General features: G+C 49.6%; 1 protein-coding gene across 1 annotated transcript in view; it reads left to right on the top strand.

Annotated features, from left to right (window-relative positions):
* KATNIP (katanin interacting protein) overlaps nucleotides 1–20614 on the top strand; it is a 203661-nt gene that overhangs the window by 61926 nt on the left and 121121 nt on the right. The window contains exons 3-5 of the mRNA XM_054714549.1: nucleotides 5399–5475; nucleotides 15664–15833; nucleotides 17471–17568. Of these exons, the coding sequence (XP_054570524.1) occupies nucleotides 5399–5475; nucleotides 15664–15833; nucleotides 17471–17568 (345 nt within the window). The remainder of the gene's footprint in view (nucleotides 1–5398; nucleotides 5476–15663; nucleotides 15834–17470; nucleotides 17569–20614) is intronic.

Genomic DNA, 20614 nt, shown 5'->3' with positions numbered 1-20614 from the left:
AAAAAGTAAAATGATCTTTTACATAGGTGGGTACAGGATAGTTAACAGTCAACAACTGACAGGATAACAGTAACAGGGAGGGGGATTTGAGGTCTCCTTCTTGATGTCATGGTTGTGTTTTGAGGGGTCTGGAAAGAGGAAATTATTTTATTGCAAAGGCATGCTTATCAAGTATATTATCCTAGATGCAAACAGACAGGCTTTGTTAGGGAAAAATACTGCCCTAGACCATGACTACCCACCAAGAACTGCTTTTAGTTAAAAAGTTTTCATTTCAGACCATCCTCTGTGGTTACTTCAGGTCTCTGCCCCTTTTCATCCACCAGGGATTTGTAATCCGGCTGGGATTTTAAGGGAGAACCAGAAAGAAAGGATCCTAAATTACTTCCACTCTGCTCCTGGCTAACCCTTAGACTGCCCTGTGTGGTTGCCTTTATTAGTACCCTCTTTTTACACAGGAGGAAACGGAGGCTCAGGGAAGGTAAGAAGCGGAGATCAGGGATGACACCCAAGTCTCCAAATCCCCAGATAATTAGTGAGCAATATGTACAGTTCAGTGATAACAACTTAGCACTTAGTCATACACTAGTCTGTTATCGGAGGATTGCACGGGTGGGATTCCTCTGTTGCTAGTGGGAAGTGGGGTATGTCCCCACTAGGCGCTGGGAGCTGGGAGCTGGGAGCTGGGGGGTTGGGCTCTTGCAATGTCTTTGAGAAAGAGAATTTTCTAAGACTCACATGGGAGAATGCAATGTGGTAGGAAGGTTTATTTGTGTGAAATATACCCCTCGGTTTCCAAAGCCCCATGGCCCTTAAACCAGTCCTGGAAAATATGCAGCTGGGGCTTCAGCAGAGCTAGAAGCAAAGCCAGTGTCCAGAGTTTCTGGTCCATGGTGGAGCTGGGTCCCATGTAGCATTAGGTTAATGTCCATTAGCCCATTATGTGGCGCCCACATGGCTGTGCGCCATGTGGGCGAATGCAGGGGAGCGTGCCCCCTGCAACAAGAGGGCCAGGAGTGTGAGAGGGCTAGGTGCACCAAAAGCACCAAGAGAGAACTCCCATTGTTCAGGAATTTAAATGTCAAATCTTCCTGGGCTTGCAGTGGCCACACCTACACGCCTACTCTGGCCAATGACCTGTTCCCAGGTATGACTGACAGACAAGCACCTTCTCACATAACCCAGAAGTTACTGGACATGTGTCTAAATTGCAGCTTCCCTTTGTTCCTTTCTAGTTATTAATTGATAACCACATTATTACAATGGTATCAATTCCACATTGTATATAATTATTACTAACTAGAGGCCCAATGCACGAATTTGTGCATGGGTGTGGTCCCTTGGGGTGGTCTGCAGAGATTGGGCCCCAGCTCGTGCCTCCCAGCTTGCACCCCTAGCCTCGCAGCCCCGCCTGGCACCCCCCCTTGGCCTGGCGCCACCCCCTTACCTTACCTGCTCCACCATCCTGCCTGTGGGGTGATCAATCAGGGCTGGGCCCCCGCCCAGCTCTGTCAGCACCTGGGAGCCAGGCGGTGGCCCTGTCCCCCGCCGCTGCTGCTGGTCACCATCTGTGGGGGGATTTGGCCCCCACTTGCACCCACCTTGGCCTGGTGCCACCCGCTCATCTGCTCCACCATCCCGCTGTGGTCCCGCTGTCATCTGGGCCCATTGGGGCCAGCAGTGCCTCCACTGCCGCCTACTGCCAGTGCTGCGTCATCAACACCTGCCATGTTCTGTGCCGCCCCCTGGTGATCAGCGCACATCATAGTGAGTGGTTGAACTCTTGGTTGAAAGACCATCAAGGGAATAATTTGCATATTAGGCTTTATTATATAGGATTATTATATAGGATTACAGGGTTTCAGAATGAGCTGAAGAGAAGGGAGTTGAGAATGTCAGGGGCAGGCTTCAGGGAGACTTCCGGAACTTAGCTGGGCCTTGAAGAGGTTTTGGGTGGAGACTGGAGGGGGTTGGAGTGGACTTCTGGAAAAAGGAGTAGAATGATTAAGGCATTAGGGAAGGACTGAGCATGGGTGGGGGTAAGGAGGGGCCGGGGTGGTGCTTTTTAAATAATGGGCTCTGTAAATGTGAATGTAACTAATGTTCACTGAGAGCTCTCTAGGTGCCAGGTACTGTGCTAAGTTAGTCCTGTCCACTGTGACTGCGTGTGGTCCGCTCCGTGTCACCGATGGGGAAACTAATGGCACTGCTGCAGCTTGGAGCCAGGCTGGACTCCAAAGCTGGCAGTTCTTCCCAGCTCAAGTCCAAAGACTTCCTATTAGAGGTGAGTGTATTGTAAATAGCAGGGAATAAGAAGGACTAATCTAGGCCTTGTTACTCAAAGTGTGGCCCACAGGAATTGCCTGGGAGCTTGTTAGAAAAGCCCCCCACCCCCCCACCCCGCCATTTCAGCATCATCCCCAGGTGATTGGTGCGCACATTAGCATTTGAGAGGCGCAGGCTGGTAAAGGTTTGGCTGGATTTATGCCTGTGCTCTTCAAGTCTCTGATGACGTCCTCCTTCTGGAGGGCAAGAGATGAAGGCCCAGGGCAGCCCACCACAAGCTGAGATCTCTTTGAAGTCTCATATTTCATCTAAAAATGTCATAGACTGTTTCATTCCATACTGTAATATATCAGCGGTCATTTAAATATTTCAAAATGGTTATGTAAATTGCCTTGGAGGAGGATCCCAGTTCCTGGAAGATGCCTGGAAGGGGTTTCCTTGTATCTTAAGTGGAGTAATAATAACTACTCCAAGGGCTGCTGTGAAGATCAAAGGAGAGCCATGTATATGGAAATGCTGCATAAACTGTCCCGCCATACACTTGTTGTTACTCTGGAAGGAACTGGGCCCCTCCCACACCCAGTGCCCTTAAGCCTCAGCCCTGCACTAGGAGTGACTCTGTGGGTTCCACAGCCCATTTCTTTGGGATCAGAAAGAGAAGTAAAGACAGAGAAAGAGAGGCCCAGAAAGGTGAGATGGACAGTGACCATCCACATCTGAGGCCAAAGGAGAAAGGGTAGCCCGAGAGGCCCAGGCAGAAGGCTGGGGGAAATGAGGCGCATTTGGAACTGCAGAAGCTAGAGGAGAGCTTGGCCAGGAGTGGTCAGCAGTTCCCCAGGGCCCATAGTAGCTGAATGGGATGAGGAAGGGAAGAGCTGTTACATTTGGTTAAGGAGGTTTCAGTCATCCTTGGGTAGGGTTCTGGTAGAATAATGGGTTAAAGTCACATTTTAACAAGTTAAGAAGAGAACAATGGAGTTTTTTTTTTTTCTTTCCATGTTAATCATTTGGATTTTCACACAATTGAATTTTTATTACAGATGTCTTACTGGCCATTTCAAACTTAATCCCTATAATTTGTGACTAGAACCAAGTTGATATTGTCTCTTTAATACATTTCTTGGCAAAAAGTTATTTAAGGAACACAGAAAATTGTAAAGAATTGTTTATGGCGTGATCCTATTTTTGTTTAAAAGGATGTGTGTTTGTGTGTGTATTTATAAATATATATATGTGTATTATAAACAAAGAAAAACATCTTGAGGAATATATATCAAACTAGAGGCCTGGTGCACGAAATTCATGCACGGGTGCGGTCCCTAGGCTTGGCCAGTGATCGAAGCGTGAGCGTCTGGTGTGGAAGGGCAGGTCCCAACTGACCTCTGGGCCTTGAGCAGCACCTGGGCCCCCGGCCCGCATGGGCCTCCCTCCGCCTGAGTCATGGCACCCGAGTCCCCACGCGGAGATGCAGTGAGTGCGCCCAGTTGCAGCAGGCCAGGGTGCAGCGTGGGCCTCTGGGCTGTCCAGCAGTGCTGCACAGAAGCCGGGCGGGCAGCGTGCTCTCTCCCTGTCGGCCTTGCAGACCCGCTCCTGCGCGAACCCATGGGGAGCCCAACCAGCCCCTGCGGTCCCACCCAGAAGAGGCTGTATGGATGCAGGGCTTCCTTGGTGCGAGCCCTGGCATCCCAGGGGAGGGTAGCAAGGGGAGTGAGAGTGAGCTCTGCAGACACCCCGCATTCTCAGCACACCTCTGTCCCCGTCACCCCTGAATCCCAGGTAGCTGGCGAGTAATCACAGCCCTCCAGATCCCCATCCTAGCCTGGGGATTTGTACCTGCCTTGGCCTGGCCCTGCCCGCTCACCTGCTCCACCATCCCGCCGCAGTCCCGCTCTTGTAGGGGCCCATCGGGGCTGGCAGTGCCTCCATTGCTGCCCGATGCCAGCGCCACGTCACTGATGCCCACCATGTTCCGCGCCGCCCCCTGGTGGTCAGTGCATGTCATAGCAAGCGGTTGAACTCCCGGTCTCCCGGTCAAACTCCTGGTCGAACAACCGCCCCAGGGGACAATTTGCATATTAGGCTTTTATTATATAGGATTATAATGGGAATTTTACTAGTATATTCATATGTCACTTTAAACGTGTAGTATCGTTAATTATATCTATAAAATTATATGGTCAGGTTATGATTTTTGACATAATTCTTTGGGCTGCAAATAGTAGAAACTCAGCTGAAACTTGCAAGGCAATAACTAAATTCTTCAGGCATGGGTGGATCCAGGGGCTCAAATGATGTCATTAGGAATCTCCATCTCTCAGATCTGCTGTCCTTATTGACTTCATTCTCAGGCAATTCAGACCTGCATCTCATCAGCTTAGCACTGCAGGGGGAAGAGAGCAGCTTTTCCCTAAGAGTGTCAGCAAAGCCCAGCTTGGTCATGTCTCAACCTTAAACCAGTGAATCATTGTGGCTATGGGAAGCTCTATGTTGACTGGCTAGGCCAAGGCCAAGGTCATGTGATCCTAGAGGAGAACAAAAGAACTTTCAAGGCCATCCAAGGCAGCCAGTGGATGAGAGAAGGGGCTGAATGGTTCCCCAAAGGGAATCCAGAGCTCTGTTGTCAAAAGGACAGGTACAAATCCCCAAATGTCTGCTCCCAAGGGACCATCACTCTGGGTCATGGATATTTGTAATAACTGAATTGTTGCATGCATTTCTCTTGTGGTGGCAAGAGAAAAATGAGATCCCCTCTTAATCAACTGATTTGGGTTGCATCTGGTTATAACTTTGAGAAAAGTTCACGAGTGGGAGAAAAGAGTGAAGCTCAAATCTTGTCCACGCCCCTGATTTTATAGGGCATGGGAGGAATGAACGGTGGCGCTGGGGAATCGGCTTCTCCTTTTCGTAGATCATTAGTTGTGTGTGTTCACAACCCATTGGGACATCGGACAATCTCTGGGGCTCTAGGGCTCCAGAGTGACGCGCCTGGGGAGCCACGCCTGCGTCAAGGTCACCTTCTGCCTCTCTACCTCCTGTGTGTGTGCACTTCGCTGGGCCTCAGTGAATACTTCCCTGCTTTCCCATATCACACCGCTCTGTTTCTTCATTTCAGGGTTACACTGAGGACATGGTGACAGACTTTGATGAGAAACATGATGAGTATTTAATATTGCTTCAGCAGAGGAACCGGTAAGACAAAGCCGCTCGCCGGCAGCCCTTAATATGAGCCAAATCAGAACCCTGTTTAGATTTATCGGCAGCACGCAAGCGCTGGTTCACCCGAGTGGGGTGCATTCACCCCACTCAGAGGCTAGGAGTATTTTCTGCAGTGCCAGCTCCTGTTTCTCCATTCACCGACTTAATTGCACTTTTGATTGAGCTGTAGCAAACAGTTCGGTGTGTAGGTGCCGCCTCTTGCCTCCCTGTTTCTGTTCTGGGAGAAGGTGGGTTTGTAATAAAAAGCTAGGATTTGGCAGGGCCTGTGCATTAGTCACTGCGAGAGCCCAGGCTGTGATCTTTCAGGCTGTGCTGGGCCTGGGAAATCTGAGCCTGTAATCATGCCTTGTTATGTAAAGGTGGAGTCATTTTGCATTTGTGTTTGAAGTTGGTCCCCATGTCACTTAACGTTAAGTCAGTATGAATTTGGGCTCTGGAGTGCTGGTTCTTGAAAAAGCCGGCAGTAGGTGGGCGCAGTGTTTGTGACCGCGGTCAAAGCAGTGTGGTCTGGTTCAAAAGAGGCACCGTGTCCTCAGTGCTGTGAGAGTGTGCTGCCTCTGGAAGTTCACTTTCAGTTCACCGTGGTCTGTCTTCAGGCCTGGGACCTTGCAGGAAGCTGGGTTTGCAAACTCAGATGCTAGCAGGGGCCAGGCAGTGAGCGAAGCCAGCTCCGTGGGAGAGTGCTCAGCTCAGGCCAGTTGTTTGGGAACACGGGGCAGGGTCATGGCCTCCACGGTTGCCAGAGAAGCTGGAAATCTGCACTTGTGTTGTGAAACCTCCTGCGTTTTAAATGTTAGTAATGGATTCAAGTGAAAGTGCAGAACAATTGGAAGAGTGGTGCAGGCCCCTAAAACAGACCTAGAGGAGAGGAAGGACTGGGGGCTAATCTGGGCCTCTGTGTTATGGGAATAAGCTTGGGTCTTGCAGGCCAGATGTGTAGGGCTTGTCAGCCTGAACGTGGATTCAGCCCTTCTCTGACTGGCTGGACTCCTGGTGCTTGTCTCCTGGGGCCCTGGTGGCATGTCTCATGGGACAGGTTTCTATGTGAAAGAGAGTCCCATGTGTTGTAGGAGTGTAGTGTTCCTGCCCACTGGCCCCTTTCCTAAATTCCACTAAGACCCCTGTATCTATGACAACAGCACCCGCCCACCTATCCAGGTGCTCCCAGGTGAGGCCCTACCTCCTCCAGTGGGGAACCTCTGAATAGAGAACTATGGGAACAGCCAGAAATGCCTCCTGCTGGAAGGCACTGTCCTCTGCCCAGCTGCTCTGTGCTCGTTCCCCCCTCGCCCCCCAGGGGACCTCCAGCTAGGAGCCTTGTGTGGGTTTTCCATCTTCATGAATGCCATGGAGCAGATGGTTTTCACTCAGTTTCTGGCAGGCTGGATGGTGCCCCTGACACCTGGGTGATCGTTTAATTAAATACATGTGACTTCTCTGGGAGGAGAGTGTCATATGAGCAAATTGCTTCTTGTTAATCAGGGATCAATAAGTATATGCTCAAAGAGGTACCAGCTGATATACGCGTGTAGGAGAATATCCAGTGACCAGGTTGCAGCACAAAGGCAATTAAAAATATTAAAACAGAGCTGCTATAAAATTTGGGAGCTGTGTTGTCACCAAGAGGGAGCTGTCTTGATGACAGGAAATTAGAAGGCAAAACTAAAAAGAAACACCTAAAAAGAAAAACGGGGAATGCACCTGAGCCGTCATCAGTGTTGCTTTAAAGGCACCTTTTCTGGAGGGCCAGTGCGTGCCAGGCGCCTTGCCCCCATCGTCATCATTTTGTCTGCACACTACCCACCTGATGAGGCAGATACAGTTGTTGCACCCATTTTACAGACGAGGACGTGGGACCAGAGCAGTGTGCAATTAGCCCGAGGTCATACAACCAGGAAGTGGTGCAGCTGGGCTGTACGTTCTCTCTTTTTTTAAAAATACATTTTATTTTTTTAAATTTCTTTATTGATTACGGTGTTAAATATGTGTCCTTATTCCCCCATTATCCCCCCATCCCCCCCTCATGCCCTCATCCCCCTGTTGTCTGTGTCCATTGGTTAGGCTTATGTGCATGCATACAAGTCCTTTGTTTGATCTCTCCCCCTTACCCCCACCCTCCCCTACCTTCCCTCTGAGGTTTAATGGTCTGATCGATGCTTCTCTGTCTCTGAATCTATTTTTGTTCATCAGTTTATGTTGTTCATTATATTCCATAAATGAGTGAGATCATGTGATATTTATCTTTCTCTGCCTGGCTTATTTCACTTAGCATAATGCTCTCCATTTCCATCCATGCTGTTGCAAATGGTAAGAACTCCTTCTTTTTTACCGCAGCATAGTATTCCATTGTGTAGATGTACCACAGTTTTCTAATCCACTCATCTGCTGATGGGCACCTAGGCTGTTTCCAAATCTTAGCTATGGTAAATTGTGCTGCTATGAACATAGGGGTGCATATGTCCTTTCTAATTGGTGTTTCTAGTTCCTTGGGATATATTCCTAGAAGTGGGATCACTGGGTCAAATGTGAGTTCCATTTTTAGTTTTTTGAGGAAACTCCATACTGTTCTCCACAGTGGCTGCACCAGTCTGCATTCCCACCAGCAGTGCAGGAGGGTTCCTTTTTTGTCGCATCCTCGCCAACACTTGTCGTTTGTTGATTTGTTGATGATAGCCATTCTGACAGGTGTGAGATGGTACCTCATTGTCGTTTTGATTTGCATCTCTCGGATGATTAGTGACTTTGAGCATGTTTTCATATGTCTCTTGGCCTTCCTCCTGTCTTCTTTCGAAAAGTATCTATTTAGGTCCATTGCCCATTTTTTTATTGGGTTGTTTATCTTCCTTTTGTTAAGTTGTATGAGTTTCCTGTAGATGTTGGAGATAAAGCACTTATCGGTGGTAACATTGGCAAATATGTTCTCCCATGCAGTGGGCTTTCTTGTTGTTTTTAATAATATTTTGTTTGACATTGTCATAAATAACCAAGAGGAGAGAAACCTGCCAGGGTAGCCAGGTGCTCTAAGCTCATTACGAAGTTAAGAATTTGGTTGTCTGACTGGGTAGGAAACCAGCCTCTGAGCTTTACACTGTGCCTAGAGGGAGATGAAAACCCAGGCTGCTGTCTGGTTGCCCTGTGACCTGAGAGGGGGGTGCAGTATCAGTGGTGTGAGTGCTCAGGAGAGACCTGCCCAGAACGCAGCTGCCCACAAATGCTGGGTGACATTGTTCTTTTACTCGCTCAGTTCACTGCGCCTTCTCAGTGCCTCGCATTACCACTAGCATGAAGAACAGTGTGCTGAGGAAGACAGACTGTTAGTGCTCCTTACTGGAAGGTGCAGAAACCCAAGGTGAATGGACTTTAAGCAACAAAGAAATTTACTGGCTCATGAAATAAAAAAACCCAGGATGATACTCTGGCTTCAGGCATGGTTGGATCCAGGTGCTCAGATTATGTCACCGAGCCCTGGTCAGTGTGACTCAGTTGGTTGAATGTCATCCTATGCACTGTAAAGTCAGCAGTTTGATTCCTGGTCAGGGCACATGCCAAGGTTGTGGGTTCCATCCCCAGTCAGGGTGGGAAGCAACCGATCAATGTTTCTCTTTTATATCGATGCTTCTCTCTCTCTCCCTCTCCTTTCTCCTCTCTCCCTCTCCCTTCCTCTCTCTCTAAAATCAATTTTTTAAAAATTATGTCACTGAAATCAGTCATTGTTCATCTCTTAGCTCTGTTTTCCCATGTTGGAGACGTCTCAGACAGGTACTCCCCTCACGGAGGCCAGGGCAGCCACTGGAAACCCCACATTATATCCTACCTCGAGGAAGGGAGAGTACTTCCTAATAGTTCCACAAAAGTGCTGGTAAGGGCTCCCATTGGTCAGGCTGGGGCCCCAGATTCATTCCTGAGCTAATCACCCCTTTGTCTGGTGAGGTGGCATGGTCTGACTGGCCAATCCTTGGCCACCCATTAAGCTGGGGGTGGAGTGAGCTCACCCACACCATGTGGAGTAAGGAGTGGTTTAACTAGGAATTACTCCCAGAAGTAGGGGGTCCATAGGGCTGTGGTGGGAAGATGGGGGAGAGGTCCTGGGCAGACAGGAAGAAAGAACAGGTGTCTGCCACACAGCCCTTGCCCTGGAGGAACTCCCCAGGCCTCAGCCGGGAGCACCAGGCCACCTACAGTATGCCGAAGAAGCACAGAGCGACCATGTGCTCCAGGAGAGGCCCGTTCACCCTGCACAAACCCTCCAGAGGACACTGAGTGTGTGGTCACTCGCCTTCCTGGGAGATGTAACGATGCCCAACGGGATTCAGGAGAGAGCAAGCAGAGGGCTGAGATGTGCGGAGGGACTGAAGCTCACAGCCAAGGGGGCTGCAACACGCACCTCTCATTGTGGAGCGTGGCCAGGACCAGGAATCCAGCAGTGGCATTATTTGCTTTTTGGAAAAGGTCTTTGAGGGAAACTTAGAGGAAAACCTGCCCATATGGAAGGTGAGCCCACTGCCTTAAGAGAAGATTCAGGCGAAAGGAAGGAACAGGAGGACCAGCGTCCAGTGAGGGCCTCGCACGGGCTGGTCTCTTGAGCTGGAGCTTCAGCCTGGCCTCCCATTCCATCCTCTGACAACCAGACAGGTGTAGGCATTCTTGGCTCCTTCTACAGAAGAGGAAACTGAGGGCTTGCCCCAGGTCATGCAGCCGGGGCACTGGCAGAGCCCCTAGTGTGGAGCTTTGTCCTCAACACTGCGCCACCTCCACCCATGTGGATTGGGTGGTGACCTCCTGGAGAACCAATACCAGAGCCCGGGGCCACCGGCTTCTGGAAGGAATGGCAGGCTTTTGGCACCATTGCTCTCTGCTTCATGCTTCAAGGCTGGACTCCAGCGCCACCACCTCCAAGACTCCTCAGCTGAGAGCCACGCTCCTCTGGGAACCCTCCTTGCTCAGAGCCCTGTGGCGGGAAACCTGGTGAGGAGACAAGAAACAGCAGAGAGGCGGCTGGCAGGCAGGCTTGAGCCTTGCAGACCGTAATTTAAATCCTGGCTGCTTCCTTGGCTCTCTGACCTTGGGCACATTCATCTATAAAATAGGCCAATGGGAGGACTTAAATCCCAGGGCCAGGAAGGAAGTGAGACAAGATATTTGATGGTGCATAGTAAGCCCACCACCCAAGTGTGATTTCTTCATCATCATCTTCATCATTTTCATGTTAAACATGCCTTCTCCCTGAGCTGGCATCGGTAGACCTTGAATGCCTGACCCTTAGTACCCTCAGGTGACCTTTGGGCTAGCCCAGTGGTCGGCAAACTCATTAGTCAACAGAGCCAAATATCAACAGTACAATGATTGAAATTTCTTTTGAGAGCCGAAAACCGACTTCTGCGCATGGGCCACGAAGTTTCAGTCGCACTGTACGTGCGCGCCCGCACGTTGTATTTTGTGGAAGAGCCACACTCAAGGGGCCAAAGAGCCGCATGTGGCTCGTGAGCCATGGTTTGCCGACCACTGGGCTAGTCCACAGTCACACAGCAACCTCTGCGCTCAGACGGGGATAGCTCCGTCCCGAGCCCAGTCAGGTTCATGAGCAGCGCACTGCCTGCTCTTTGAGCCCGGCTAGTCCTCTCACCTGGGCCCCTGCCTGTGCCCGACCACCCAGCCGTCAAGCGTGTCATGTTCCCCATCACTTCCTCACAACACCTTGTCTCCACTTCCTCTTCTGCACAATAAAGCTCTCTGTACAAATGACCGATGCGGGACAAAATGGAAATGATGCCTGCGCTGTGCGTTGGGTACCCGGGGCTGTGTTAGGAAGCGCACCTGTGCCTTCCCTCCTTGCTAGGCCTGGAGTTCCTTGGGGCCACTTGTTCCAGAAAGAGGTCTTGAGAGAGTCCCTCACTGTTCCTGGTACTCAGCATGGACCTGCAGCCCATGGGTTGAATCCTGACGGGTGGGAGGGGGAGTAGAGGGATTCACAGATACTGCGCCTCACGTGAGACCAACCAGACCTGCAAGAGAGCAGGGTGGGACTGGGCCGCAGGGGCAGGGCCTCCATCTCCCAAAGGGCAGGGAATCAACCTGATTGTTTTGAATCCCCTTCACCTAGGGCAGTTTTTTATGCAAAACAGTCTATCAATTTTTTTGAAAAACCATTTTTCTTTGATCCAGTGAATATTACTGATGTGCTCAGCTGCAGCAGAGGAGTTCCTTTAGTGATTCCTTTCACAGTTTGAATAATTATCTCCTCATTTATCAGCTTCATAATCCACATTTTCATAAATCATCCTGCTTAAAGAGAGGCCCACGTGGAGGGCCAGCCTCAGCTTCTGGGGAACGGGCTGCCGCCGTAACCATTGAGGTAGCATCAGGAAACAGCGTGGTCTCCAGAGGGAAGTTGAGGCAGGCACTCTGCCAGGTGGTCAGATTCTGACCCCCGCTCCCCCTCACCCCCCAGCTCCCTCCTCCCATGTTGGGGCCTCCCGCGGCAAGGGCTCCCTGCAGCCCTCTCCCTGGAGACTGCCCGTGCTTTCCAAGGGAGCCCTGTGGCTGTTGGCTCCAGAGAGTGTGGCTCTTGCTGTGTTTGGAAATTGTCTCCTGGTTACTTGTGTTTTCCTTCTGTTTCACGCTGTTGCCCCACTGTCAGGCATCTCCCAGGCTCCCGAGCTGACAGGAGATAAGCCGTCTGTAATAAATGTTCTTGCCACGATGGTTGAAAAGATGGATGTAGTAGCAGCTCAAGAAACAGTTAAAAACAAAGAAAGAAATCACCCATAAAGCCACCACCCTACCTTAACAACTGATTTAATTTTTACATTTATCACCTTCCATTCTGGGTCCACAAACACACCTTTTTCCAACTTTGCACTTAAACACATATGTACACTTTTATTCTGCCATTTTCATCACTGAACGGATCGCAACAGCAGCCCAACAGCAGCCCATGTTTCGACAGATTCTTCATAATTATAATGGCTGCGTGCGAGCCCGGGCTCCCTTTCCTGCCCTTGGACCTGCGGGCTGCTTCCAGGGTTTGCTGTGACCGATCAGGAACAATTGGCCAGAATGTACTTACTGAGCAAAGACCTAGCGTGTGGCATTTTCTGTTTTTTATGTTACCTCTGAGAAGCTTCTGTGAGTTACTACCAGTGTCTGTGTTTTGCTGTTTCAACCTCATCCCACTCCCTGTAGAAGTTGTCTTCGTGTGGGGAAGACTCTGGAGCCAAATTGCTTAGGTTTGCGTTTTAGTCCTGCCAGTGTTACCGATGGGTCACTGGTTGGGACTTCGGTTCTTTTCGTCAATGCAGAAAAGATTTTAAGGTCAACGAAAAGCAAAGCAAAGCAAAATGGGGTTTATTTATTTTTAAATTTAGGCTTGCACTGTGAGTTTTAATTGAAAATATTAAAACAGCTTAACTAATAATGAATTATAAAACTTTGATAATTAAGTTTTATTACCATTTATGAGGCATATATTCATTATTTTTGTAGGCCTGAAAGAAACTTTGCATACTTGTATTCTCCATTCTCCCTTTCCGAGAAAGATTATGAAGAGGTATAAAATATGTATAAGTTAAATCCAACTGAGAAGTGAAACAAAAGCAAACAAAATCTATAAACAGCTGTACTGTAAGAGCATAGGTGGTTTTAGCTCATGTTTTGGGTGTGAAATTGAACTCATTTCACGGGATACAAAAGCAGGTGCAATAGTAAAGCTGAATCATGAAAACCCCCATCAGTTACAAAATGGGGTTTATTGAAGTTGCATTCCAAGCAAGGAGCAGGTCAGGAGAGAGACAGAGAGAGAGAGAGAGAGAGGGAGGGAGGAGGGAGGGAGGGAGAGGAGAGAGAGAGAGAGAGATAGAGATAGAGAGAGAGAGAGAGAGGTAGGTGCGAGCACATATGGCCCCCAACTCCTGGGTTTTAAAGAGGGATTTTCTGGGTGGAGACTTTGATTTGCATTCAGGGATGATTGACAGAAACTATATTTTTTCTGGGCATGCCCTTACCCATAATGTATAGAGAAAAACCCACAGGAGGTGGGGTCAAAACTGAAATGCAAATTTTATTATAATTAGTCTAGACCAGTGGTCGGCAAACTCATTAGTCAACAGAGCCAAATATCAACAGTACAATGATTGAAATTTCTTTTGAGAGCCAAATTTTTTAAACTTAAACTCTTCTAACGCCACTTCTTCAAAATAGACTCGCCCAGGCCGTGGTATTTTGTGGAAGAGCACACTCAAGGGGCCAAAGAGCCGCATGTGGCTCGCGAGCTGCAGTTTGCCGACCATGGGTCTAGTAAGGTCACATTGGCATTGAGGTCATATCTTCTTCCTCTGAGCTTGCACCATGAACCAGCTGTTTCTGAACCTGCCTGCTGGCTGTCTGAAGGCAATGTTGTTCTGACCCCTGTTCAGGACCCCAGGGCAGACCCCATGTCTCATGTCTCACTTCCTACCTGACACCACCATACCCCCTGTGTGACCTTGGGCCAGTTACTTAACCTCTCTGTGCCTCCATTTCCTTATCTATTAAATGGGGATAATAAATGCAATTACCCAATAGGTGGTTGTGCCAATCCTCATGGCTCACAATACTCCATGTTTGTGAATTCATCTGCTCGCTAGAATTTATTTGCAACTCCAAAATCAATACTTTCAGTGCTTTTACAGTAATTCAGAGACATTTGCAGAGTGGCAGAAAATTTTAGTTGCACGTTGTCAGCTGAGCGGTAGAAGAAGGCGACCCTGCCTTCTGTGTCAGCTCTTACGCTGTGAACAGGGTCCTTCCCGCGGTATACTTAGGGCCGCGCTTTCCACATTCGTGTGCTTTTTGTTGGTGATCCCGCTGTTTAAACGGGCCTCAGGCATAGTGCTGAAGTGCTCTCTAGTGTTGTTAAGTATGAAAAGGCTGATGTTTCTTACAGAGAAAATACACATTAGGTAAGTTTCATCCAGGCGTGAGTGTGAGTGCTGCTCGCCACGAGTTCAATGTTAAGTCAGTCGACTCTATTAAATAAGGTGCCGTCCTACAGAAACACGCATACTGCAAGGTTATGCATTGCTCAGGTGGTGGAAACACTGACCAGCGGCTCTCAGGAACGAAACCTGCGTTTCCCCTAGGAGCTGTGTTCACTGTTTGCTAATTCAGGGTTTGCAGCAACTTTATAGAATGTAAATACCAAGAATAATGCGACTCAACTGTTGATATAAGCGCTTAGAACAGAGTTTGGCATGTGGTACACACCCTATATGTGGTTACTATTGTTTTCTAAAATTTACCTTTTGCTAGTTTGGAAGGAACTTATTTAATCACCTGCTGCCATGTTGGTTGGTTGTATTTCTTCTTGTGCGGATGTCTAGTTGATATGGGGTACGTGAGGGGGTTTGTTATGGGACTGAAGGGTTTGGTGTCAGGGGGAGCAGCTCTGGAGGGGCTGAAAAGGACATTCATGCCGTCTGTGGCGCATGAGTGGGGAAAGGACCAGCCCGAGGCGTGAGCTGAACTGGCCATCTGGTCGTGCTCAGGCCAAGAGCCTTGTAGCCTATGATAATCACATCATTAATCTTGAACAAAATCACGCATTGATATATTTTTAGAATATAAAATGATGCATTAGAATATAAAATGATGACAATTGATACATCAGGCGAGTGTTTGAGAGCACATTTATTTACCGAAGCAAAAAACCAGCCTGCCTGGTCGGCCGAGTGGTTTCTGACTTGTTGGTGTGTCTGTGAAATCTCTCACAAAGGCTCAGACCCTAATCCACGTTTGCTTACACACTGAACCGAGGGCCGCTGTCTCCACAAGAGGAAACGCGTGGCATTGGGATGGTCCCTGGGAGTGCGGGCTGTGTGGTAGCAGTGCGCACGCATGCCCGCTTTCTGTCTCAGCCACTGTGGGGCAAGGATGTGCTCCGTGGTTTGTTGCTAACGTGCGCACATTTGAGCCTCAGAATGAAATCAGAAACATCCCTGCAGGGCGGGAAACAGTCTTCCTCCTGCTTCCCTCTGGGTGTAATGGGCTTCCTCCAGGCTGTTGGTCTGCGAGCAGCTGGAGATCCACACCCCAGCCTCTGAGGATCAGAGCAGCAGTTCAGTTTCCGCATGGGGGTGGGGGTGGCCCAGACTCCTGTAAGAAGATCAGGTGATCCTTCTCTTCCAGGATATTAAAGCATTTGAAAGCCAAGGACCCTGTGCAGCTGAGACTGGAGCACTTGGAGCAGGGCTTCTCCGTCTACGTCAACGGGGCCAATTCGGAGCTGAAGTCGTCACCACGGAGAGCCGTCCACTCCCACGTCTCCAGAAGTGCCTCGCAGGCCGAGGGGGCACAGGGTGAGCCCAGCCCTTCAGTCCAAGCAGCAGTTCTGTTAGCTCATTAGAAGCAGTGGAGCTGCATCGTATGCACATAAACTTACCAGCAAACAACTAGTTAACCTATGCAAGTTAACTATACCCATTTGGCTAGAAAGAGAGAGCATGAGAGTGAGAGAGAGAAATCCTTTTCTATTTCTTTTAAAACTAGTCTTGGCCTCCACTGCCCCAGGGCAAAGGTGGCCAGAGCAGTCGATTCCTGCTTTTACACTTCCCAGTTCTCAAGTGCCTATAATTTGAAGAAATGCCTAAGATAATGTGGATTATACCTGATTTTCACTCGAAGTGTCTTGTACCTAACCCCTGTTTTGATTCCACTGTTCACTTTTGAATTTAGTTACTCCATACTCGGCATACTATAAGCGGGCTTCATGTGTCCTCTAGTAAAAAGCACAGAAAGTCTGGGAAGAGAATAGAAAGCAGCCAGCCCGGTGGCGGGCCCAACATAAAAATGACTCAGTGGTTGAATGAGTGAAGTGGCAGAGCTCATGGAGGCAGGCCCCCCGTGGCCATGCTACTTTGGGAGAGCCATTTTGTCTTTCTAAGCCTTTGTTTCTTCATCTTGAAAAATCGGACTAACAAGGGTGCCTGACCTCAGGGTGCCAGAGTGCCCTGCCTTGCCTGAGAGGCTAGTGTACTATCGAGTTACAAGAAGAGGAGCTGGAATGAGGCAGAGCTGGGTTGGAACCGTGTTCTGCCACTTTCTAGCTCTGAGACCTCTGGCAATTGGGTCCTCTCTGACCCTCAGTATCCTCTTCTGTAAAATGGGAATCGTTATGCCCACCTTACAGGCTTGCCAGGGAGGTTAAATGGCAAAAGAAATGTTTGTGGCACACAGTAATCTTGATTTGTGTTGTTACCACAGGCATGGTAAAATCCCCAGCCATTAATAGACAGTGAAAGTGATGTCCTGAAACCTTCCCTAGGAGAGTTACTGCACTTCATTTTGGAGTTTAGCATGAGCTTCCTAGCCCCCAGGGCAAAGAGGAAAATGGGATGACTCTCCTAGCTTTCATGGCAAAGGAACCTGGCGAGTTGCTGCTACTTAGGAGAAGCAGGCCTCTCTGAGTCCAGGTTTCAGGGAGGGCAGATGACAGGAGTCTCTACTGGGGCCGCCAGCAGTACCTTCACTCATTCAACACACTTCTCCCCTCCCCCGCCTCTTTACACAAATGCTGGCCTATTGTGCACACTGTCCTGTATCCTGCTTCTATCCCTGGAGAGTGTTCCTTTTGAATATAGACCTGCTCCACTGGGCTCTACATTATTATACATACTAGAGGCCCAATGCACACAATTTGTGAAGGGCCTTGGCCCCGGCCCCTGCCAGCCGCAGCTTTGTCTGGAAGGAAGGACGTCTGGAAGGACATCAGTCTAATTAGCATGTTATGCTTTTATTATTATGGATACTATTATTTCACTTTTGCTGGGCATTTAGCTTTTCTAATGCTGTGCTGCTACAAATGGTGCTATAGCAAATGACTTCATATACAGGATTGTGGGCACACACGTGTACTTAAATGTAAGTTACGAAACTGACGTCACTGTGAACTTGCCCCCTGTGCCTCACCGATTCTCCTCCCTCATCTCTGGTGTAGATTATGGACGAAGAACCCTGTTTCGAGAAGCTGAAGAAGCTTTAAGACGCAATTCACGGACAGCCCCCAGCAAAGCCCAGCGCCGCGGATGGCACCAGGTCAAGAGCGTGGCCCCAGCTCGCACTTCAGAATAAGGAGTGGGCTATTGAGGGAACAGAAACATAATCACGGCGGGGCGTTCAGAATCTCGGTGGGCAGTGGGTGGGCTGGCTGGGCACTCACGGCAGCGTTGCCCTCTCTGCATGTGGCACTGACCTCTGGGGGGCAGAGGGCCGGGGGATCCTCCAGCCTCTCTCTCGGCATGCTCTTCCCTGCTGGGCCATCACAGGTCGGACTCACAGCCCTGTCATGATGACTTGTTCATCTAGCTGTTTTTTATTGAGCACCTACTATGTGTCAGGCATGGTCTTAGATGCCAGGCATGCAGTGGGTAAAAAGACAGCACCTCCCCCACAGACCTGAGATGCCACTTTGATTGCCTTGAGGCTGCTGCTGCCAGTAGCTTGCATTTTTGAGCCCCTACTGGTACCAGGTGTGGGCTCAGTTCCCGTGTGACTCCTTCCTTTGCCCTCACAGGAGATCTATAGGGCAACTCCTTCCTCTTTTAAGGGAGCTGAGGAGATGAATGTTCAGAAAAGTTAGTGAGCTTTCCAAGGTCAACCACTAAGAAGGGGCAGAATGGAGACTCAAACCCAGAGCTTTGGCCTGAGCTCAGTATTCTTGCCCGTATAGTCCTTATACCTTACCTTGCAGTTACTCATACCTGACCAGGGACCTGTTTGTCACAACCCCCACTGCACGTTCACATCACATGGGAGTTTTTAAAATACTGATGCTCAGGCCCCACCCCCAGAGATTCTGACTCATTTGGTCTGAGGTGAGGCTTGAGCAATGGTGTGTATATACTTTTTAATCCTGTGCTCGCCAAGATTGGGAAGTACTGCTTATAACATTTGCCTTGAACTGTATGTATGGATCTACGAGTAAATTCGTAGATTTGGCCCATCTCTGCAATAACCCTGTAGGTCTGTAAGTCTTCATTGTGCCACGGAAGAAATTGAGGCCCAGAGAGGTAAGGTGACTTGCTCAGAGTCACACAGCTACTGAGGGAGGATTCAACCCTGGATCTGTTACTCCAGTGGCCCTCTGCTTCTCTGCAGAGACATTGGTGGGGCTCTGACTAAATGGGGGAGGGGGTTCCTGCTAGCCAGCTCTAGTGCCAGGGAGCAGGGCCTGCAGGGTGCGGAGCTGGAGGCCTCCTTTGTTCCGAGTAACAAATGCTACTTTCTCATTAATGAGGTCTTTCTCCACTTCCCACTTCAGACCATCCTTCTAGTTGTTCTGAGAGCCTTCTATTATCAGGAGCCATATTTGCATCCTGACTGTGACTTAATGGCTGCCCCAGAATCTGTGCAATTTAAAAGACTTGGCCTAGGATTAATTAGCATCCCTCCCAGTCTCTCCCTGTGGTCCCACACTTCACAGGGCCTAATCATGGCTAATTTCCTGGCTTCCTGATGCCATGAACACTGTAATTGTCCTTCTGCACCGTATCAGTGAGGGGTCAGCCAGTGCCTAACAATAGAGACCACTCAGGCTCTTTTAATCAGAAATGAATGTGATGCAGGGAATCAAGTGCTTACAAAATCCCTGGGCTGGCAGAGGATGGGCTCTGAGCTGGGCCTCCAGGAATGGCGCTCAGCATCTTAGCCGGACCTGCCAGAAAAGCTGCTGCCGGGGGCACAGTAGGGAAGGTGTGGGGTCAGCATTCGGAATGCGTCTCCTTAGCGGTGACCCAGGAATGAAGAAGCCACAGCCGCTGGCCTCAGAGTGATGCTGTGCTTGCCAGGGCACCACGGTGAAGAGACAGCTGTGGAGCCAAGGTGGGGTGTTGCTGCAAAGCCCATCGCCGCTGTCACAGTGCTCCACCTCTGTGCCGAGCACAGACAGCCTCACCTCACTGCGGCTTTCCGTCTTGTGTGAGGCCATCTCACGGGCTCACCTGAGGCGCATCCAGAACCCCAGCTGAAGGGAGTCTGGCGAGACGCAGTGTCTAGCTTTCCGCCTCTACTGAACAGGAAGGCACCTTAGGAGACAGTGGAATGGGTGCCGGGGTCAACCCACCCCCACCGTTACCGACCAGACCAACTCTGCACCACCGCACAGTGCTCTGGGACCCCCCCTCAGAGATATAGGCCCCAGGAAGCACTCAGCAGTTGAGTGGACCAGAAGCGTGTCATGAAAGAAATCATCCGTTAATCTAACAGTTACTACCATGGGCGGGGCTCTGGAGTTAAAAGTCAAATAAGCCTCTGTTCCTGCCCTGGAAGACCCGGCCGTGAGGACGTGGGAACTGCTAACTGGGAGGGAGATGCGACCGCTGTTTTCAAACACACGGAGGACCAGGCTGGTGGATCCAAAGTTAACAACCTCAAGTCTGTGGCCAAACTTGCCCCAGATAACATGTTTTTGAACTCGCATAGTTTAACAAGACTTAGTCACTTGCTAACTTTTAAATTAAAAACATCTTATATAATTTTTAAAAATATATTTTTACTGAATTTAGAGAGAGGAATGGAGAGGAATGCCTCCTGCATACCTCTTATGGGGATCGAGCCCACAACCTGGGCATGTGCCCTGACTGAGAATTGACCCGTGGCCTCCTGGCTCATGGGCTGATGCTCAACCACTGAGCAACAATGGCTGGGCCAAAAGATTTTATGTAATTTTTAAGAAGCTCTATTCCTGCTTCTCTAGAAAAATGGAAAGATCTGGCCCCCAGGCTGGGCCCCCTCCCATCGCAGTCCCCACCGCTCCCTTAGGGTCCCAGAGCTGAGGCCCAGTGAGTTGGATTTTGTTATCTGCTCTGCTACTATTTCTCTTACATCTTTCCGTTTCCCTGGCTCTTTGGGATATTTGAACCTGTGACCCCTAAGGAGTAGGAGGGAAAGGGCTTTGGAATCAGACTAATTCCTTACTAGCTATGTGCCCTGGAGCTGACAGTGTGACCTCTCTGAACTTTGGGCTCCTCATCAATGAAGCCTCCCAGGGCTGCTGGGAAAGATGTGCTCACAGTGTGTCAGGTGGTCCATCAGCTTCAGGCAGGAGCCCTTGGCCGCAGGTGACAGACGAGTCCAGAGAAGT

This window comes from Eptesicus fuscus, chromosome 4 (assembly GCF_027574615.1).
Source record: "Eptesicus fuscus isolate TK198812 chromosome 4, DD_ASM_mEF_20220401, whole genome shotgun sequence".
In the NCBI taxonomy this organism is placed as follows: domain Eukaryota; kingdom Metazoa; phylum Chordata; class Mammalia; order Chiroptera; family Vespertilionidae; genus Eptesicus; species Eptesicus fuscus.
The sequence above is the reverse complement of the archived record's forward strand: the minus strand, read 5'-3'. Positions and strand labels throughout refer to the sequence as shown.